This window comes from Pelophylax lessonae (genome assembly GCF_965119305.1).
Source record: "Pelophylax lessonae genome assembly, chromosome: 2".
In the NCBI taxonomy this organism is placed as follows: Eukaryota; Metazoa; Chordata; class Amphibia; order Anura; family Ranidae; genus Pelophylax; species Pelophylax lessonae.
The window spans coordinates 735801200-735824772 of record NC_138769.1 but is presented as its reverse complement, the minus strand read 5'-3'; the positions used below and the strand labels follow the sequence as shown (position 1 = coordinate 735824772).

General features: G+C 43.8%; 3 protein-coding genes across 3 annotated transcripts in view; 2 read left to right on the top strand and 1 right to left on the bottom strand.

Moving 5' to 3' along the window:
• Window positions 1-23573, top strand: part of LOC309547170 (uncharacterized protein) — a 121971-nt gene that overhangs the window by 24529 nt on the left and 73869 nt on the right. The gene's annotated exons all lie outside the window — the stretch shown is intronic.
• Window positions 4307-23573, top strand: part of LOC309548346 (uncharacterized protein) — a 93058-nt gene continuing 73791 nt past the window's right edge. Inside the window, exon 1 of the mRNA XM_082248283.1 lies at window positions 4307-6281. Coding sequence (XP_082104409.1) covers window positions 4312-6281 — 1970 coding nt within the window. The 5' untranslated portion in view covers window positions 4307-4311. The remainder of the gene's footprint in view (window positions 6282-23573) is intronic.
• LOC309547169 (uncharacterized protein) lies at window positions 20344-22906 on the bottom strand. Its single transcript, XM_082246957.1, has one exon. It carries the CDS (start codon window positions 22597-22599, stop codon window positions 20551-20553), a length of 2049 nt encoding a protein of 682 aa, XP_082103083.1. The 5' UTR covers window positions 22600-22906; the 3' UTR covers window positions 20344-20550.

The window sequence follows — 23573 nt, the reverse complement described above, 5'->3', positions numbered from 1 at the left end:
ACAGAAAGCAAAGATGTCACCTCATTGTAATAAGAACAACAGACAGGAAGAGATAACCAACAAGTTCAGTACAGTGTACAGGAAATTACAACACATCATAGAAATGCATAGCATATCACTGAGCATTAGCGACACCTAGTGTCCTATTTGTGAACTGCAGTTAATCTGCTAAGCTGAAAGCTGTTGTATCTCCAACAAGGTGACCATTGGGTTCTTGGTCACCTCCCTGACTAAGGCCCTTCTCCCTCCATCCCTCAGTTTGTCCGGACGGCCCACCCTCGGAAAATTCTGGGTGGTTCCAAACTTCTTCCATTTAGGAATGATGGAGGCCACTGTGCTCATTGGGACCTTCAATGCTGCAGAACTTTTTCTGTACCCTTCCCCAGATCTGTGCCTCCATGCAATCCTGTCTCGGAGGTCTACAGACAATTCCTTGGACTTCATTGCTTGGTTTATGCTCTGACATGCACTGTTAACCGTGGGACCTTGTATAGACAGGTGAATCATGTCCAATCAACTGAATTTACCACAAGTGGACTCCAGTCAAGTTGTAGAAACATCTCAAGGATGATCGGTGGAAACAGGATGCACCTGAGCTAAATTTTGAGTGTCATGGCAAAGGCTGGGAATATTTATGTTAGTGTGATTGTTTCATTTTTTATTTTTAAAATTTGCAAAGATTTCAAACAAACTTTTTTCACGTTGTTATTATGGGGTATTTGTAACGGATCTTTGTACGCCAGCTGGGCACATCCGCCGGACCTGTGTCTCCTGTCCTCCAAACGCACATACAGCCTGCGGAGAAGCCATATCCAGCCCTTAACCCCTCAATCACGAGACAACCCACACAGGTGTTGAGGGTTAACCATGCAGAGCTTAAACTGTTTATTCAATTCCAAGACATACAGTTTTACACACAGTTAGGGAAACTCCCTTTAGCCTTGCCACAGCGGGGAGGGGACAAGGACCAGCCAATGGGAACGGAACATTTGTACATTGAAACAGGCAGTCTTAATACACACCCCCTGCGGAGAGATGTCTCCAGTCCAGACCAGACCATTGTCTGTGTCATGATTCCACACAATTAGACACAGAAACAGGAGGGGGGGGGGGATGGGGGGAGAGAAGGGCTGTAGCATTACATTAAGTCAATGCCCTGAGTCATGCCATCTTCAGCTGTTCAGAAGATGAATAAAGGGAACATAAAAATAAATGAAATAAAAGGCAATGTCCCCAGGTTTCCAGTATCTTCTGGCCCATAATCTGTCGGTAGGAGGCTTGCGCACAGTCCTCTCCAAAACGCACAGTGACAGTAGGTTCTGTCAAAGTATTGTTTGTAGAATTAAAATAATGAATTTAATCCATTTTAGAATAAGGCTGTAATAACAAAATGAGGAAAAAGGTGAATACATATAAGTGTATATAATAGTGAATATATACTGTATAAGTGTAAATACTTTCACGGGACTCAAGGGTATCGGTGACGTCAGCACGTCGCTCCGCCCACTCTGGGACTCAAGGGTATTGTCGAAGCGCTGACGTCCCTGATACCCTCAAATCCCAGAAGGACGGCTTTTTATTGTATGTGTGTCGGCCGGCGCATACAATTTAAGGCGATTTTAAAGTATTATTGATGCAAGTGCAATTCTATTACTTATGGCAGGGCCGGATTAAGAGCATCATGGGCTTGGTGCTGAGGATTTTGAAGGGCCTTAAGGGCCGTGCCTTGGCATGCACCCAGAGGAGGAAGGGTGCAGCCATGCATGCCTAATTCAACATGGGATGCTGTCTCTGAAGCCCATAAACACATCCATGCATCGGCAACTGTCCCTCCTTGTCCGGCCTTCGCGCTGTGTGGGGAGGTTCTGAGGGAGCTGTCTGGGGAAGCGAGCATAGAAGCCAGACTTCTGTGTTTACAGGTGACAGAAGAGCGGTCACAGTGAATATGGCCAACCCGGGGCCTATATAAAGGTAGGGGCCTGGAGCTGCAGCTCCAATAGCCCCTACGTTAATCTGGCCCTGATTTATGGAATACATTTTTCATTTCAAATAGTTTTTATTGCATTTTTGTCATACAACAAGGGTAAAACTGTAAGCAGGCACGTATAACATACCGTATATAACATATATCGCAATGAGAAATTCAAATAACAAAACTCAACCAGGTCATTCAAGCTCGTACAACTAATAAAATCCTCATAACAATGCAGGAAAGTACAAAGCATGAAACTTCATAGCTTGCATCCTCAACACTCAGTACTGCTAATAGCAACATAGAGGCTCAGGTGCGCCATCTAGCGGACAAATAGTAAATGTCAGATGTGGTTATAAATTGAAGTTTGAACTAAACCATTGAGACCATTGGGACCATTTAGTTTTTTATGGAATACATTTTTACGATCTTACACTATGTGGAGCATTTTATGTTTTGGGGAACTCCTGGGACAAATCTTATCAGAAGAGTGGTGCGCCAATGGTAAAAAATCTGTAGAATCATTAAAGGTCCTGGTGGAGTACATAGCCACAAGCGCTGGTGACCTGCTGTAGTGGTGAGGTCCATGTGAGCTGGTAAGCAAGATTTTCAGCCTTTGGTGGTGGTACTGATTCACAGATCACGTGTCAAGTTGGTGGATGGTGGAGACATTCACCAGGAATAATTATCACATCACTTGTGGACATTTTGTCTTTCTTTCTTTTTTTTTTTTCAAAAAAGTTTTTATTGGGTTTATGAAAAGGTATATAAAGTACATACAGTCTCATGAACAGTATAACAGTAAAACAAGAGTTAATCAACAAAGTAACAAAGTAAGTTTGACATATTGTGCGCCAAAAGACATTCCATATTCGATGATAGTCACAGGGTAGGGATGCTAACATTAAGAGAGCGTCTTCTAAATTATTCCAGGTAAAGTTAACATTTCAACAACTGGAATAAAATCTTATTGCAAAATAGAGGATAGCGTATATAGGGCGTTTTAGGCCCGCTGTGTTGTTAAAGCACAAGAATCCTTAAGATCTTTCTACTTAAGTGTGGTCTTCCTGGCATGAGGAAGGAAGGCAAATGGTAGAAGGTGAAAATTTTGAATAACTTGTAGTATGTTACAAACTATAACTTGAGAAAATTTTTAACAATGCTAAGTTTAAGCGAATAAGTATGGGACTGTATGTTGAGGTGGGAGTAGGAAGGGGAAGGATCCCCCCTGAAAGGTTGGGATCTCTCCTCTGGTCTGATGTTGAGGAAGGTGGAGGGGCCGGGTAGGAGGGAGGGGGGGAGGAAGGATGGGAGGGGGGAAGGAAATCTCCTCTGTCTCTTCCCCCAGGTCGCACCCCATCAATCCAATGTGGGGATAAAATAAGTACATCTATGTCAATTACGAGGGGGTGTTGTGAAAGAGAGGGGTGAAGTAAATGAACTTCTTTCTTTCTATTAGCGCAACTCCTTAAAGCCATATAATTTGAAATGTGTCTATATCTCACATAAGAGTTGCTGCTTGTTTTAAAAAAATAAATTTTACAAAAAAAATTTTGCTCATCTTGTAAAACACTCGCAGACCAAGTTACTCGCAATCCAAGGTTGGAGAGCCGGTCCACACTGACAAGTCGCCTGACAAGTTGCGCTCCCTCACGGTCCATTGATCGCTACAGGACCCGTTCTAATAGGAGCGACACAAGTCGCTCCGACTTAGAAAAAGGGTCCTGTACTACTTTGGGACGACCTCGGGGCGACTTGCATAGACTTCCATTATGTGAAGTCCATGCAAGTCGCTCCGAAGTCGTGGTGCATGGGAATGCACAAGTAGCCCCCAAAGTAGTACAGAGTCGTGTCGCCCCAGTGTGAACCGACTCTTACTGTATTTGTTTTTGTACATTTTTACATTCTTTTGTAAATGTTTATTCCCTATTAATGAAATACAAAAATGTAAACACTTACAGTATATCACACACTATTTTAAAATGTAATAATGAAGGTTAAATGAAAGAGAAAGCAACTTTACTGTATCCAAATTTACTGAATTTTTCTTTTTTTTATCTCCGCACAGGTGGATTGATGAACCAAATTTCTGGTCAGGTTGGTTGTCATAGTCACAACTGAGACACCATGTTGCCAAGTCCGTATGGGTGTTCTGGGAGACTGAAAGTCTTTACTGGACGACACAAGCCAAACTGATTTTCATGTGATGATTTTTGTGGATATTCTTCAGCCTCAGAAGATTTGGGGGTTCTGGAAGAGACAACAGCTTTAAGTCAAATTCAAGAGAAAAGCAATACCTTCTCTGGACTGTGACAAAAGGTTTTACTGCTAAATACCAGATGGAACACACAGAAGGGATGCCGTATCTTGGTTCGGAATGCATCATAGCTTTTACAATGCAGCCCAACCTTGGACACGAGATCGCTCACACTAAAGTGAAGAGGTATTTTTGTTCTAAATGTGGCAAAGCTTTTGCAGCAATGTCAAAACTTATCGCACATGAGAGGGTTCATACAGGAGAGAAGCCGTTTCAGTGTTCCAAATGTGGCAAAGCTTTCACATCAAAGGGATATCTTATCGCACATGAGAGGGTTCATACAGGAGATCCACCATTTCAGTGTTCCAAATGTGGCAAAGCTTTTGCAACAAAGGGACAGCTTATCGGACACGAGAGGGTTCATACAGGAGAGAAGCCATTTCAGTGTTCCGAATGTGGCAAAGCTTTTGCCAGAAAGACAGATCTTATCACACACAAGGAGGTTCATATAGGAGAGAAGCCATTTCAGTGTTCCGAATGTGTTCGAGCTTTTGCAACAAAGAAAAAACTTCTCAAACACCAGATGGTTCATGCAGGGGAGAGGCCGTTTCAGTGTCCTGAATGTGGCAAAGCTTTTACACAAAAGTCAATTCTTACCAGTCATATGCTTATTCACACTGGAGCAAAACAGTTTCAGTGTTCAAAATGTGACAAAACTTTTTTAAGGAAGCCAGAGCTTCACAAGCATCAGATGGTTCACACAAAACCATTTAAGTGTTCTGAATGTGACACGGCTTTTTCAACAAAGTCACAGCTTATCAGACACCGAAGAGGTCCCACTGGAGAGAAGCCATATCCATGCTCAAAATGTGATAAAGCGTTTACACAAAAGGCATGTCTTATTACACACCAGATGGTTCACACTGGTGGGAACCTGCATCAGTGTTCTGACTGTGGCAAAGCTTTTGCATGGAAGTCAGCTCTTATCGTGCACGTGGAGGCTCACCATCGAGAAAAGCCTTATTATTGTTCAGTATGTGACAAAGCTTTTACAACTAAGTCACAGTTTATCCTACACCAGAGGGTCCATACTATAGAGAAGCCGTATCAGTGTTCTGAGTGTAAAAAATCTTTTCCATGGAAATCACACCTCATCACACACCAAAGAATTCACACTGGAGAGAAGCCCTACCAATGCTCAGAATGCGATAAAGCTTTTAAAAGGAATTCAGAGCTCATCATGCACCAGAGGGTCCACACTGGAGAGAAGCCATATCAATGTTCTGAATGTAACAAAGCTTTTAGAAAAAAATCTTTACTTCTCAGACACAAGAGGGTCCACACTGGTGTGAGGCCATTTCGTTGTTTGAAATGTGGCAAAGCTTTTACATTGAAGGGAAACCTTATCATGCATGAGAGGATTCACACTGGAGAGAAGCCATACAAGTGTTCTGAATGTGACAGAGCTTATGTAAAGAAGGCAGAGCTTATCGTACATGAGAGGGACCACACTGGAGAGAAGCCGTATCGGTGTTCTGAATGTGACAAAACGTTTAAAAGGAAGTCCTGCCTCGTCATTCACAAGAAGGTTCACACTGGAGTGAAGCCTTATCAGTGTCCTGAATGTGACAAAGCATTTTTAATGAGGTCCTACCTTGTCAAACACAGGATGATTCACACAGGAGATAAACCATTTCAGTGTCCTGAATGTAACAAAGCATTTTCAATGAAATCAGGTCTTGTCCAACACCAGATGTTTCACACGGGAGATAAACCATTTCAGTGTTCTGAATGTGGCAGAGCCTTTTTAAGGATGTCAGATCTTATCAGACATAAGAAAGTTCACACTAAAGAAAAAAGAGAAAAATCATATATAGAGAAACCTTTTCATTGTTCTGAATGTGACAAAGCTTTTACACAGAAGGCAAATCTTCTCAGACATGAAAAGATTCACACTGGAGAGAAGCCGTATCAATGTTCTGAATGTGATAAAGATTTTATACAGAAGTCACAGCTTATCAGACACCTGAAGGTTCACACTGGAAACAAATCATGACAAAGCTTATCCGCCACCAGAGGTTTCACCCTCTCCATCCTCCACTGCAGAGCATAAATTCTAGGACAAGGGCGATATTAAAGGGGTAGAAGCTACAAAGAGTTTGGGGTGTCCCAGCAGTTTCACATCCCATGTCATCCAACAATCTAGTGGAAAGGTACAATAATCCTTTGAAAAACGAACTATATGATCAAACAGGAATGTAATGAATGGATGCATTGAGTGCTTAGTCCATCAGGCACTCACCTAGAGAGACAGGGAATACTTTACCTATTGAGATACTTTTTTGGACAATGACTGAACTGTGTTTTCGGTAATAATTCCAACCTTTTTTTTTTTTTGCATCAGAAGCTTTGCTTGAACATGCAATGTGTTTGCATCATAAAAAAAATTATTTAAATTTCCAAGTGTTTTCTTTGTTTCTAGATCCCCAGCTAAAACATTAATAATTTTTCTTCTCTTAAGCCCCGTACACACGCACAGATTGTTGGCCGTAAATTGTCGGCCAATGTCCGATCGGCCGATTGTAGGCTTGTTAGTATGATGCTTCCGACAACCAACTGCGAATTTTCGGCCGAAAAAAATCTGGTGTGCATGCTATAAAATTTTTGTTGGCCAACAACAGAACGGCCGATTGTTCCTCAGTCAGTACAGATTTCGGCAGACAAAAATCAGATGAGCAACCATCACATGACATCACTTCTGAAGTTGGTTTTTGTTGGCCAACAAAAGTCCAGTGCAAGTCTAGAGCACATTTCAACCAACAAACACTGGACAAAAGATGGCCGATCGGTCGGCCAACAATCTGTGCGTGTGTACGGGGCTTTAGTAATGGTCGAGTGCTATTTTGCCAAGCCTCTGCAGCCAAGCTCGAGGGCTCCAAAAAAAGCTGATCATACATTGATTGAAATTTGGCGGGTTCAGCAGGGACTGGATAGATTTCGATTAGTGTGTGGCCATCCCTGATTTATAGAGGTTGATCTTTGACTTCTGTCAAAGGGAAATGTTGGAAATTTTTTCCTGACTGGCAGCTGCAGCCGCTGATCAGTCTATTCTGACAGCAGTGAGGGACTGAAAAGATCTAGCATGGGAGATTCCTTCATCCCCCTTATAACCAGAAAAAAACTAACCAGGTATGGCCACCTAAAGACCATCTGGTCCATGCCTCCCATTGCAGGAGGGTTCCCCTCTCCTCTGTGAGAAAAGCACTCCAGGCAGGTCTATCACTGGGGCACCATCTGAGTAGGAGTCACAGTCCGGTGAAAAAGCTTTGTTTACTTACACTACCATTTAAGCCCAGTTGGCTGATTAAGTATTATTTGGTGTTAGGAAGGTACCTATAGGGAGTGGAAGCCAGTGGCCAGAAACTCAAGGATAAACAGTTCTTAGCCAAAGAGTAATCCAGTAGTCCAGATCACAAGGCACAGAAGCAGCGATGGGGTCCCAAGCCAAGATTAGTTCAAGTGTCGGGGAATTTGCATTGAGGTCACAAGATGGGTGTAGCACAACCCATATAGGAGCTGCAGATGAACAGGGATCCCCCACTTCACAGGCACACAGAATCAGAGAACAGTCTGTAGCGTTGTTTTTAGTATTTATTAGGGGTTAACAACTTGGATAGGCATGTGAAGTTAAGGAATGCCCATTTGACTTCAGAAAATTTCAGGGACAACTTCCTCTATACAAATATATACAGTCCCCTCTTCACTTTCCTCCTGCACAAACTTTCCAGCTTCTGCTGAATCGCTCTAGATGGATCTGAAGTGCTCCTTGTCAGATCAGTGACAGCCCATTACCAGGCAGGAACTCGCAGTCCTTTAAGTGTAGCTCAGATGTAGTGAAACAACATGCAATTTCACCTCCTTCCTCTGTGGCCTCTAGTCCAGGCCCACTTTAGGCAATTCTATCCCACCTGGCTGCCACTGTCTCTTTCACCAGCCTGCCTGGCTGCCTCTACACAAGTCCAACCCACTGACTTTTCAGTAGCCCACCCAGCTGATTCTCAGGAGATCTCTCAGGGACAGGACTGAAGATTTAGGCTCACTACTGTCTTCAAGAGAGATTGGCTACATGTGGCAGTCTCCCCCCTTTGTTAGTACCCAAGTGTTGAACTACTCACTCTGTTCTCTCTTGCTCCCGTGCTTCAAGGAAGACCTCCTCCCTTATGTTTTGGCAGGATCCTTGCAGCACCCGAGCCCAGCCCAAGGCAGGACACCCCCCCCTTCCCAGACTAGGGGGTACCCCTCAGGGCCCCTGGCAGCCTCCTCAAAACTGCATCTCCATCTTCTTCTACTTGACTGCCCTGCTGGAATGGCCTATGTCTTTTTATGGGGTTGTCCTAGTCCCCTGCCAGCCCACCACTAGGGATTAGCTGAGGAACGATATATATTCAAAGTAGCTCCTACTAACCCCCACCCTCTAGTTCTAGAAGGTTCTCTAACCTTCCAGACCAGGGGGCACTGCCAGGATGAGTCACCCAGCCATGAACTCCAATGAACCCTGACCCAATTAAGACTTACTAACCTACCATGTGAGTTAGAGTATGGTTTGCCTGCTCTAATTCTAGCACACACTAGAGGGTGCTACACGGGGTTGGTGCAGACAGCAGAGAGATGTCATCGGGGTCACAAGCCAAGGTCAGTAACAAGTGGCTACAAAGGTATCAGAGAACAGAAGGATTATGTGTGGAGCACAATATTTTCTTAAGGTACCAAGAAAGGCTTAAAGAGTAACTCCGATTTTGTTAAGAAAATATCCTCTGAGTGATCAATGTACAGTCCGCTGCATCGATTGTAAAGCAGTAGTAAACTCAGTCAAAAAAAAAAAATAAGCCCCACACTTTAATGCCATCATTTCCTAATATGCACCGCATACTAGCACATTATGAGAAACGTACCTTTTAAATGGAGCTTTCCAGTGGTGCACTGGTCACCGCTGCAGGCTCTTCCATCTCCACCTGGTCTTACTTCAGGGTTTGCATTTTCCAGTCAATTGAATAGCAGGGCCAGGATGACATCATGCCTGTTCATGCGCATGGGTGTCACAATCAGGGCACTGTGCATTTTTTCACTGATGGCACACTCACCTTGCCCTGAATGCATAGCGCACTGTGCTTGCACAGCATTCTCACCAGCTACAGCCAATGTGAATATCGGCTGAACATTTACCTTATTATAAGCTTATCTGCTGAGCGCCTAACTGGGAAAATATATTATTAGTTTGACGTTTAATACCGGGGATATGGCTGCAGCTAGATGTCCCCAGGTCTTTCTGCTAAAAGTGATTAGAGTGGCTGATTAGCTGCTGGATCAATTTTAGAAGCGACGGAAGGCCCCCCCCCCCCTCCCCTCCTGGTGCTTTCCAGTGGTTCTCAGGTTTACCTGGTTAATCCCGAAGACCAAGAACTGATCCGGCGCTGGCCACAGAGATGAACAGAGGAAAGATGGCTTCCGCTCATCTCTAAGGCTTAGAAGGACCAGAGCGACGTCCAGTTTACAACCTTTTCGTGGGTACTGCCCTGGGGGACATGTATCAATGCAAAAACAAATTTTTAAAATTATCGTTTTTACAGGAGCAGTGATTTTAATGATGCTTAAAGTGAAACAATAAAAATTCCTTTAAATACCGTGCCCGTGACGTCATAAGGAGCGGTGCCACCGGGTGATGTAAGTGGGTGGACCCTCCCCTTGGCTATAAAAGAGTTGTCAAAGTTAAAGAGCGGCATATGGCGGGAAGCGTTTTTTTTAATTTGTTTCTATTTTTCGGGTGCGGGGGGCGTCGTGATTGACGATGGATTTACAGCGAGGGACACTATTTTTTTTTTTTATCTTTGAATAAAGGACTTGTCAAAAACTGTCTTATGTGTTTATTTTTTTGTACACTTTGTGGTGAATGGGTAGGGGTATGATGTACCCGATACCCATTCACATGGGAGGGGCCTTGTTAAAGGGGGCTTCCAGATTCTGATAAACCCCCAACCCGCAGACCCCCACAACCACAGCCCAGGGTTGTCGGGAAGAGGCCATTGCAACCCAAAGCACCCTCCTCATGTTGAGGGCAGGCGGCCTGGTATGGTTCAGGAGGGGGAGGGGGGGCGCTCACTTGCCCCCCCCCCCCGTTTCCTGGCCTGCAAGGCTGCATGCTCGGATAAGGGTCTGTTATGGATTTGGGGGGAGGGGGGCCCCATGCCATTTCTTTTTAAATTTTGAGGTGGAGTTCCCCTTACAATCTATACTAGACCTGAAGGGCCTGGTATCAATATTTGGGGGGAGCCCATGCCGTTTTTTTTTTTCTTTAATTCTGTCATAGGACTCCCCTTAACCACTTAAATACAGGGCACTTTCACCCCCTTCCTGCCTAGACCAATTTTCAGCTTTCAGTGCTCATTGGCATCTATGGGAAATATTGGTCGGCTTGGCATGGCTTTGCTCCCTGTCTTTAACATTGGCATTCATGGGAAATATTGGACAGCTTCACATGGCACTGCTAAAGAGAAATGGTTAGAGGGCCCACCAGCCTAGCGCATTATCTTTAAAACAATTTATTGTAATAGCTCTGATGAAGGGGGAACACCCCGAAACGCATAAGCGTTTTTATGGAGGTCTACATCCTTCCATGGCCTGCGGCAGCTGAGGATGCCCAGTGAAGACCCCTGGTGGTCCCTCATTGCTTATTGCCCGTGTTTCATAATCGTTTTGTGAGTATAATGTATATACATGTCTATTATAATAAATTGTTTTAAAGATAATGCGCTAGGCTGGTGCGCCCTCTGCCCATTTCTCTTTTCCAGTATCTTCCTTGGGTTACCACGACCCGTTGAGAGCCTGAATTTACTACAATTTGACCTGAATCGTATTTTCCGGATACCAGCCGCAAGGCCACCCCTTAAGCGCAGGAGTCATTTGCTCTTTGTCACATGGCACTGCTCCCTGTCTTTAACATTGGGGTCTATGGGAAATCTTGGTCAGCTTGGCATGGCACTGCTCACAAACTATAAGTGACTGGGACATAAAACTTGGGGAGCACTGAGAGGGGACTCAGAACTACAACATATCCATCCACTACACTAATCTAACTCAACATACTATCCACTAACTACCTGCCTAATCTCTATTGCCACACACTATACATGGCTGCTGTGTCAGCAGCAGCATTTTAAAGTGTGGGGCATGGACTTAGCCCCTGAGCCATGATTGGCCAAAGGCACCCTGCCTTTGGCCAATTGTGGCTCTCACAGGACATTGTGCTGTGATTGGCCAAAGCATACAGGTCAGATGCATGCTTTGGCCAATCATCAGCAATCAATGTACTGCAACAGCGAAGTACATTATGTGGCGCTCATCGGCGGGCGAACTTCCCACCGAGCGCCTCATTTGTTAGTGTGTTCAGCGAACTTACAGTCAACGCGAACATAAAGCCCATCCCTAGTTCTCACAAGAGATGTTTATATTTCTTGTGACCGCAATAAAAGTGATCGAAAAAATTAAAAGGGACAGTGTAAAAATTCAAAAAAAGTATTAAAAAAATGTTAAACGCCCATGGTCGCATGCAGTGGTGAACTGCATGCAGGTTGCGCCTGCATATATATATATACAACGTTCGCACCACACCTGTGAGGTATCGCTGCAAATGTTATAGCGAGGGCAATAATTCTAGCACTAGACCTCTTCTGTAACTCTAAACTTATAAAAAAAATTTAAACCGTCACCTATGGAGATTTTTTAGTATCATAGTTTGGTGCCATTCCATGAGTGTGTGCAATTTTAACCACTTAAGCCCCGGAGGATTTGGCTGCTAAAAGACCAGGGGGTTTTTTGCGATTTTTTACTGGGTGATTTTAATGGACAATTGCGCGGTTGTGCAACGCTGTACCTAAACGAATTTGACGTCCTTTTTTTCCCACAAACAGAGCTTTCTTTTGGTGGTATTTGATCACCTGTGCGATTTTTTGATCATGCGCTATAAACAAAAAAAAGCGTCAATTTTGCAAAAATAACAATATTTTTCAAATTTTTTTATATGAAATTCCCCCCCCCCCCCCCAAAAAATGTAAAAATCTAAATTTTTTAACATTTTCGGCCAATTTGTTTTATGCTACATATGTTTGGTAAAAAAAATCGCAAAAAGCGTATTTTGATTGGTTTGCGCAAAAGTTATCGCGTTTACTAACAAAGGGAAAGATTTTTGTCATTTTTGGTGTTTTTTTTTTTAACGCGTAATGGCGGCGATCTGCGATTTTTTTTGCGGTACTGCGACATTGCAGCGGACAGATCAGACCCTTGACTGACATTTTTGGGGTTACTAGTGATATTACTGCAGTAATCAGTGCTATACATATGCACTGTTACTGCAAAAATGACACTGGCAGGGAAGGGGTTAATTGTATTGGAGAGGGAGGGGTTAAGTGTGTCCTAGGGGCGTGCTTCTAACTGTATAGGGACATGGCTATTGGTGTAAAAACAAAGATCAACGGTCCTACATAGTAGAACCGTCTGATCTTAATTTTTACACCAGGGAGAATGACGGGCGGCTTGTTTACATAAGCCGCTCCGCCTTTCTCCCTTCGCCGGAGCGATCATGAGTGACCGGCGGACGATCGGGTCCGCCGGTCACACGCACTGACTTGTCAGTGAACGAGCTGCGTCGGGCGCGCGCCTGCCCGCATTGGCTCTCAAGTCAGTGACAGGCGAGTGACGTACCGATACGTCACTCTGCCTGGCCGGGGCTGACCGCCGCAGTATATAGTCGTGCGGCGGTCGGCAACCGGTTAAAGCTTGACATGTTAGGTATCTATTTACTCGGGGTAACATCATCTTTTATATTTTACCAAAAAATTATGGGTTTTTTTTTCATTAAGATTCACTAAATTTTTTTCTTTTTTTTTTTAAAAAAAAGAGCCCTCTAATACAATTATAAATAATGTTTGGGGGTTCTGAGTAATTTTTTTATCAAAAAAAAAAAAGATGATTTTTACATGTAGGAAAGAAATGCCAGAATTGACCCTGTAGGGAAGTGGTTAACATCCATCAGGGGCCGTCGTGAATTCATCTGGGTGCTGTCAACTTCATTGTAGGGATACTTGTGAGCTTGATAACACGTGAGTATATGTAACAACCCAAGAAACAAAAAACAAAATTTGTTTTTCTAAAGCATCAGACATTGCAGGTACATAATGAGACAATGACCCTAACTTTTATACTAATAAAATCATATTGTTTTTTTACAAAATGTAAATGTTGTCCCTATATACAGTGGGTACGGAAAGTATTCAGACCCCCTTAAATTTTTCACTCTTTGTTATATTGCAGCCATTTGCTAAAATCATTTAAGTTCATTCTTCTTCCTCATGAATGTACACATAGCACCCCATACTGACAGAAAAACACAGAATTGTTGACATTGTTGCAGATTTATTAAAAAAGAAAAACTGAAATATCACATGGTCCTAAGTATTCAGACCCTTTGCTGTGACACACATATATTTAACTCAGGTGCTTTCCATTTCTTCTGATCATCCTTTAGATGGTTCTACACCTTCATTTGAGTCCAGCTGTGTTTGATTATACTGATTGGACTTGATTAGGAAAGCCACACACCTGTCTATATAAGACCTTCCAGATCACAATGCATGTCAGAGCAAATGAGAATCATGAGGTCAAAGGAACTGCCTGAAGAGCTCAGAGACAGAATTGTGGCAAGGCACAGATCTGGCCAAGGTTACAAAAAGATTTCTGCTGCACTTAAGGTTCCTAAGAGCACAGTGGCCTCCATAATCCTCAAATGGAAGACGTTTGGGACGACCAGAACCCTTCCTAGAGCTGGCCGTCCGGCCAAACTGAGCTATCGGGGGAGAAGAGCCTTGGTGAGAGAGGTAAAGAAGAACCCAAAGATCACTGTGGCTGAGCTCCAGAGATGCAGTCAGGAGATGGGAGAAAGTTGTAGAAAGTCAACCATCACTGCAGCCCTCCACCAGTCGGGGCTTTATGGCAGAGTGGCCCGACGGAAGCCTCTCCTCAGTGTAAGACGCATGAAAGCCCGCATGGAGTTTGCTAAAAAACACCTGAAGGACTCCAAGATGGTGAGAAATAAGATTCTCTGGTCTGATGAGACCAAAATAGAACTTTTTGGCCTTAATTCTAAGCGGTATGTGTGGAGAAAACCAGACACTGCTCATCACCTGTCCAATACAGTCCCAACAGTGAAGTATGGTGGTGGCAGCATCATGCTGTGGGGGTGTTTTTCAGCTGCAGGGACAGGACGACTGGTTGCAATCGAGGGAAAGATGAATGCGGCCAAGTACAGGGATATCCTGGACAAAAACCTTCTCCAGAGTGCTCTGGACCTCAGACTGGGCCGAAGGTTTACCTTCCAACAAGACAATGACCCTAAGCACACAGCTAAAATAACGAAGGAGTGGCTTCACAACAACTCCGTGACTGTTCTTGAATGGCCCAGCCAGAGCCCTGACTTAAACCCAATTGAGCATCTCTGGAGAGACCTAAAAATGGCTGTCCACCAACGTTTACCATCCAACCTGACAGAACTGGAGAGCATCTGCAAGGAGGAATGGCAGAGGATCCCCAAATCCAGGTGTGAAAGACTTGTTGCATCTTTCCCAAAAAGACTCCTGGCTGTATTAGATCAAAAGGGGGCTTCTACTAAATACTGAGCAAAGGGTCTGAATACTTAGGACCATGTGATATTTCAGTTTTTCCTTTTTAATAAATCTGCAACAATGTCAACAATTCTGTGTTTTTCTGTCAGTATGGGGTGCTATGTGTACATTCATGAGGAAGAAGAATGAACTTAAATGATTTTAGCAAATGGCTGCAATATAACAAAGAGTGAAAAATTTAAGGGGGTCTGAATACTTTCCGTACCCACTGTATATGAAAAGAACACAACAAATCAATGGCTAAACCAGTCTGTCTTCTCCCAACTTATATTGCATATATAATGAAGCGCCGTTTCGGTATCAACGTGTTTCATGGCTGAAGCTGCTTCCTCAGGACGGAATGGTGACACACTAAATGCAATCAGAAAACAAGATTATTAAACAAAATATTATACTAAATGATCATATTTGCAACAATTAGACTTAAAGCTAATTTAACCACTTCAATACAGGACACTTTTCCCCCTTCCCGCCCAGGCCATTTTTCAGCTTTTAGCGCTGTTGCATTTTGAATGACAATTGCCCGTTCATGCAACACTGTACCTAAACCAAATTTATGTCATTTTTTCCCCCACAAATAGAGCTTTCTTTTGGTGGTATTTAAACTCCGCAAGGATTTTTCTTTTTTGCTACACAAATAAAAAAAGACCGAAAAGATTGAAAAAAAAAAAAAACGTTTTTTTGTTTAGGTTATAACATTTTGTAAATAGATACATTTTTTCCTGCACTGATGAGCACTGATGAGGCCACACTGACAGGCACTGATGAGGTAGCACTGATGGGTTGGCACTGATGGCCACTGATATGGGGCACTGATAGGTAGCACTGATATGCAGCATTGGTGGGCACTGATAGGTGGCACTGATGCGTGTGGTAAAAGCAGGGGACACTGGTGCTCAGTGGTGAGACAAGGGGACATTGGGGAGCACAGAGAGGTAGTGGAATGGATAGGCAGGAGACTGGTGCTCAGTGGGGTGACAGGGGATCAGTGGGTCAACATGGGGCAGTATGTAGGAGGGGGGCACTGGTGCTTAGTGGTGAGATGGGGGCAGTGGAGTGGACAGAGACACTGTTGCACAGTGATTAGACAGCGAGCAGTGAGGGGGGGGGCAGGTGGCATTTGCATGAACAGGTGCCAGACGAGGGGAACAAGGGGGCAGTGGGATGGACAGGTGGCAGTGGGGGAAAGGAGAGAGGGGGCGGGAGTAAACAGAGTGACAGGGGTGAATGGGGAAATTTGATAAATGGGGGGGGGGCACTGGTGCTCAGTGGGGAGACAGGAGGACAGTGGGGAGGACAGAGGGGCAGTGTGTGTAAAGGGGGACAATAAGGTGGATAAGGTTGCAGGTGTTAGACAGGGGGGCAGTGGGATAGACAGGTAGGACACTGGAGCTCAGTGGGGAGACAGGGAGCAGGGGGTTAACAGAGAGCAATGGTGAGATGGAGCAGTGGGGTGGATGGGGGACACTGTTACAAAGTAGTTAGAAAGGGGGGCAGTGGGGGGAAAGAAGAACAGGTGGTAGAAGTGGAAAGGGGGTAGCAGGGGACAGCGGAACAAGGGTAGATTGGGGAATGTGGTGAATGGGGGGGGGGACTGATGCTCATTGGTGAGACTGGGGGACAATGAGGAGAACAGAGGGGCAGTCGGTGCATAGGGGGACAATAGGGTGGACAGAGTTGCAAAGGGGTGGACAGGAAGAAGTTGGGGGGCACAGTGCTCAGTCGTGAGACAGGACAGTGGGTGGACAAGGAGGTGGACAGAGTTGCAAGGGGGTGAACAGGGGGAAGTTGGGGGACACTGCTGCTTAGTGGTGAGAGAGGAGGGCAGTGGGTGAACAGTGGGAGGGAATTGGAGTGGATATGGGAAAGTGGATTGAACAGGGGTGGATTCGGGTGAATTGGGCGATGAATACCTGGCTGAAGCTGTCCTGTTCTGTAGGTTGATGTGAAGCTCCTCTGATGAGTCTACCATGGTTAAGGTTGTATCGGATGGTCCTCCTTGGTTGCTCTTAATGCTTCTTCTGCTGGGAACTAGGGATGATCAAACTTTTGAAAAGTTTGGTTTGACCAGAATACCCGAATTTCCCAAAAGCTTGGTTCGGATTCCAGAACCCCATTGAAATCAATGGGACCCGAACTTCTGGGATCAAAAAACACCATTTTGAATCCCTAAAACCCAATAAATGCCCCTAAAAAGTGCCTAGGGTTCTGGGTCATGCCCCAGGGACTATGAATCAGGCATAAAAAAGTTCTTAAAAATTGTCGTTTTATATATATATATATGTATATATGTACCCCTAACCCAGAATCTGCATAGTGGGATCATCCTGACATGGCAGAGTTCGGTCACCCTGACATGGCAGAGTCAGTTCACCCTAAACTACACTACGGTCACCCTAACATGGCAGAGTCAGTTCACCCTAAACTACACTACGGTCACCCTGACATGGCAGAGTCAGTTCACCCTAAACTACACTACGGTCACCCTGACATAGCAGAGTTCGGTCACCCTGACACGGCAGAGTCAGTTCACCCTGAACTACACTACGGTCACCCTAACATGACAGAGATCGGTCACCCTGACATAGCAGAGTCAGGTCACCCTAAACTACACTACGGTCACCCTGACATGGCAGAGTTCGGTCAACCTGACATGGCAGAGTCAGTTCAACCTAAACTACACTACAGTCACCCTGACATGGCAGAGTCAGTTCACCCTAAACTACACTGCGGTCACCCTGACATGGCAGAGTCAGTTCACCCTAAACTACACTGCGGTCACCCTGACATGGCAGAGTCAGTTCACCCTAAACTACACTGCGGTCACCCTGACATGGCAGAGTCAGTTCACCCTAAACTACACTGCGGTCACCCTGACAGCTGGCTATACACGTTACAATCTGATTGTACAATCTTTTCTCAGTGAGCCTTGTCCCCTCCTTTTTTTAAAATCAATAAGGAATACGTGAAAAATAATTAAAAAGGTTTAAAAAAGTGAGTGGTTTTTTTTCTTATTTTTTATTTAAATTAACTTAATGTAACAAACATTTATTAGACACAACTGGTGGAAGTGGAGGTCACATGTTTCCTGTCACATCTGTATTTCCCAGGTATCTGGCTGCAGACTGGAGCTCCGCCCTCCAGAGGAAACATGTGACCTCCACAGTTTTTTTCTTTTTTTATCAACTTTAACCCTTTAGCTGCCAGAGCTGATTTTGCATTTTTTGCACACATGATTAAAAAAAATAATTTTCGGCCTTATAAGTACATAAAACCCCCCAAACATTATATATTTTCTGAAAGCAGACACCCTAGCGAATAAAATAATTGTAGTTCCAATTTTTTATGTCCCGCGATATTACCGCAAAGGTCTAGGAAACGCAAAATTTCAGTAAAAAAACATACTAAAGTGAATCTAAAGGGGAAACAAATGCAATAAATTAGCCACATTTTCGGTAGAATATAAAAGACGAGGTTGCACTGAGTAAATAGATACCCAACATGTCAAACTGAAAATTTGTGTGGGCCCATTTAATGACGACGAACTTCAGTACCCTATATTTTCTATAGGCAACGCTTCAAAAGCCCCCCTATAGGTCATCAGTTTAGTATTACGAAGGAGACCTGGTGCTAGAATTATTGCTCTTACTCCGGCGTGTGCAGCGATATGTAACGTGCATTGCAATCGATGTTTGTGTGTATATATACCCCTATACAGAAGTTCGGATGTTTTGCCTGCCTCCAAAGACCTAAAAAAAATGCCCAAAAAAAACACCTGCTGCAAAAACACACCCTGGGCGTTTTTTTTTGGCGCTGGCGTTTTTTTGGGCATTTTTTTGGGTTCTTTGGAGGCAGGCAAAACATCTGAACTTCTGTATAGGGGTATATATACACACACACTTATATGTATTTTACACATACACATATATAGGTGTGATAGGAGCGGAGACATATTGGTGTTAATTATTTAATTAGCGCAAGTATAGTTTTCTGCTCCTTTCACACCTATATATGTGCAGGTGTATATATATATATATACAGACATGTGTGTGTATATATACCCCAATACACAAGTTTAGATGTCATGCCTGACTCCAAACTTGTCCTCAAAAAATCCTTATAAACGCCTGCAGCCATAAAGGAGGCTGACAGGTGAGAAGCCATATCACTGCTCTGAAAGTGACCTAAGAGAAACAATGTTTTCTCTATAGCGGTCACCCTGAAATGGAAGGGTTTGGTCACCCTGCCATAGCAGTCAGAGTCAGTTAACCCTACACTACATTACGGTCACCCTGGCACTTAACACTTTCCCTACAAAAACTAAATTTTTGAAGCTAACTAAAGTGGAAAATAGCACCCTAACTACACTAGATATCCCTTTCCTCACACTAATAAATGCTAAATGACACTTTTGAAGCAAAATTAACAGAACTGCTTCCACTCTCTTCCATGTCCCTGTATTACAATGCTAGGAATTTGGCGGGGGCTATCTTATATACTGGGGGGGCGTATTCACTAATGATTGGCCTAGGGACCCCCTAGTCACTCCAATCACATTCCTAGCATTCTCCTGCCCCCTCAATTGGCTTTTACTAATGGTTCTGGTCCAATCACGGGCTTTTAAAGCCCAGTTCCTGTCCCATTGCATTTTGATCGGTTCTGGTTGCCAAATTCCGAACTTTTTCAGCAAAAAGTTCTAAATTCGGCCGAACCTCGAACAGTCAATGTTCGGGTCGAACCAATGGTCGACCCGAACCGTTCGATCATCCCTACTCCTTAGCTGTCCCAGGCATAGACCTGCCTTGAGTGCTGTTGTCACAGAGGAGAGGGGAACATTTCTGCAAAGGAAGGCATGGACCAGATGGTCTTTAGCTGGCCATACCTGGTTAGTTTTTATCTGGCTATTTCCTCCATCCACGCCAATAATGGGTACAAATGAATCCCCCATGCTAGAACTTTTCAGGCACTCACTGCTGTCAGAATATACTGATCAGCTGCTGCATCTGTCAATCAAGAAAAGTTTTCCAACATGTCCCTTTGACAGAAGTCAAAGATCAACTTCGCTCACTAAAGGGATGGCCACACACACTAATTGAAATTCATCCAGTCCCTGCTGAGCCTGCCAAATTTCAATCAGTGTATGACCAGCTTTATTTGGAGCCCTGAAGCTTGGCTGCAGAGGTTTGGCAAAATGGCTGGACCATTATCAAGAGAAGAAGAATTCTTAATGTATTAGCTGGGGATCTAGAAATAAAGAAAACACTTGGGGATTCAAATAATTTATTTTATGATGCAAACACATTACATGTTCAATTAATGCTTCAAAAGGAAAAATAAAGGGAGAATCATTAACGAAAACATAGTTAAGTCATTGGCGCTTGTCCAAAAAGTATCTTAAAAGGTATTACATGGCTCTCTAGGTGTGTGCCTGGTGGACATAAGCACTAAACTCAATGCATCCATCCATTACATTCCTAATTGATCATGAAGTTTGTTTTTCAAAGTATTATTGTACCTTCCCACTAGATTGTTGGATGACATGGGTTGTAAAACTGCTGGGATATCCCAAAATCTTTGTAGCTTCTACCCCTTTAATATCCCCCTTTCTCTTCGAATTTCCACTCTGCAGTGGAGGATGAACCCTCTGGTGCTGGATAAGCTTTGTCCAATTCAGAACATGATTTGTTTCCAGTGTGAACGTTCAAGTGTCTGATAAGATGTGATTTCTGTATAAAAGCTTTATCACATTCAGAACATGGATACGGCTTCTCTCCAGTGTGAATCTTCTCATGTCTGATAAGATTTGTCTTCTGTGTAAAAGCTTTGTCACATTCAGAACAATGAAAAAGCTTCTCTATAGATAATTTTTCTCTAGTGTGAACTTTCATATGTCTGATAAAATCGGATTTCTTTATAAAACCTTTACCACATTCAGAACACCGAAATGGTTTATCTCCCGTGTGAACCATCCGGTGTTTGACAAGGTATGACCTCATTGAAAATGCTTTGTTACATTCAGAACACTTAAAAGGTTTATCTCTCCTGTGAATCAGCCGGTGTTTGGCAAGGTATGACCTCGTTAAAAATGCTTTGTCACATTCAGGACACTGATATGACTTCACTCCAGTGTGAACCTTCTTGTGATTGACAAGGCCGGCCTTCATTTTAAAAGTTTTGTCACATTCAGAACACTGATACGGCTTCTCTCCAGTGTGGTCCCTCTCATGTACAATAAGCTCTGCCTTCTGCACAAAAGCTCTGTCACATTCAGAACACTTGTACGGCTTCTCTCCAGTGTGAATCCTCTCGTGCATGATAAGGTTTCCCTTCAATGTAAAAGCTTTGTCACATTCCAAACAACGAAACGGCTTTACTCCACTGTGGACCCTCTTGTGTCTCAGAAGTAAAGATTTCACCCGAAAAGCTTTATTACATTCAGAACATTGATATGGCTTCTCTCCAGTGTGGACCCTCTGGTGCATGATGAGCTCGGACTTCCTTTTAAAAGCTTTATCACATTCTGAACATTGATAGGGCTTCTCTCCAGTGTGAACTCTTTGGTGTGTGATGAGGTGCGATTTCCATGGAAACGATTTTTTACACTCAGAACACTGATACGGCTTCTCTCCAGTATGTGCCCTCCGGTGTAGGATAAACGGTGACTTCGCTGTGAAAGCTTTGTCACATTCTGAACAATAATAAGGCTTTTTTCGATGATGAGCCTTCTGATGCACGATAAGAGCCAACTTACGTGCAAAAGCTTTGCCACAGTCTGAACACTGATGCAGGTTCCCTCCAGTGTGAACCATCTGGTGTGTAATAAGACATGCCTTTTGTGTAAAAGCTTTATGACATTTTGAGCATGGATATGGCTTCTCTCCAGTGGGACCTCTTCGGTGTCTGATAAGCTGCGACTTTGTTGCAAAAGCCGCGTCACATTCAGAACATCTAAATGGTTTTGTGTGAACCATCCGATGTTTGTGAAGATCCGGCTTCCTTAAAAAAGCTTTGTCACATTCTGAACACTGAAATTGTTTTGCTCCAGTGTGAATAAGCATATGACTGGTAAGAACTGACTTTTGTGTAAAAGCTTTGCCACATTCAGGACACTGAAACGGCCTCTCCCCTGCATGAACCATCTGGTGTTTGAGAAGTTTTTTCTTAGTTGCAAAATCTTTGCCACAATCGGAACACTGAAATGGCTTCTCTCCTGTATGGACCCTCTCATGTGTGAAAAGATTTGTCTTTTTTGCAAAAGCTTTGCCACATTCGGAACACTGAAATGGCTTCTCTCCTGTATGAACCCTTTCATGTGTGGTAAGATTTCCCTTTGTTGTAAAAGCTTTGCCACATACGGAACACTGAAAAGGCGGATCTCCTGTATGAACCCTCTCATGCGCCATAAGATTCCCCTTTGTTGTGAAAGCTTTGCCACATTTGGAACACTGAAATGGCTTCTCCCCTGAATGAACCCTCTCATGTGCGATAAGTTTTGACATTACTGCAAAAGCTTTGCCACATTTAGAACAAAAATACCTCTTCACTTTAGTGTGAGCAATCTCATGTCCAAGGTTGGGCTGCATTACAAAAGCTATGACGCATTCCGAACCAAGATACGGCGTCCCTTCTATGTGTTCCATCTGGTATTTTGTTAGGTCTGATTTTGCAGTAAAATCTTTGTCACAGACCAGAGAAGGTATTACTTCTCTCTTGAATTTGACTTAAAGCCGTCGTCACCTCCAGGACCCCCAAATCTGCTGGAGGCTGGATCAATGCTGAAGAATATCCAAAACAATCATCACATTTGGAAAAATTATATGGCTTGTGTCCAGAGTGAATCCTCCAGTAAAGACTTTCAGTCTCCAAGAACACCCATACGGACTTTGGCACCAGGGTGACTCAATTGTGACTATGACAACCAATCTGACCAGAAATTTGGTTCATCAATCCACCTATAAAGGAGATAAAAAAAAAAAAAAAATGGAAATTCTGTAAATTTGGCTACAGTAAAGTTGCTTTCTCTTTCATTTAACCTTCATTATTACATTTTAAAATAGTGTGTGATACACGTTTACATTTTTGCATTTATTTTATAGGGAACACTCTATTATTCACATTATTATCTTTAGTTGGTATAATTTCATTCATTCTTTCGACCCATTCAGAGCATTTTCATCACAGAGAAACTGTGTATTAATCACTAGCCGAACGCTCACAGTAATCCTACTGCGGCAGGTAAGCTCCCCTGGGTCCAGCGACATAGACCTACATCGCTGGACTCCTAGTGGTCGCGGCGACAGTCGGGCTGGAGGAGGAGAGCCGGCGATCACCACCTCCCTTCCCCGATCGTCGGGGAAAGTGTGAGAAGACCCGCCTGCTTATGTAAACAAAGCAGGCCTTGGGTCCAGCAATGTAGACCTACGTCGCTGGACTCCTAGTGGTCTCGGTGGCGCGTGCGCCTCCGGAGGCTCGCTCCCGCTGTGTTTAGACACAGCGGGAGTCGGGTGGAGGAGGAGAGGCAGCGATTGCCGCCTCCCTTTCCCGATCGTCGGGGAAAGTGTGAGAAGACCCGCCTGCTTATGTAAACAAAGCAGGCCTTGGGTCCAGCGATGTA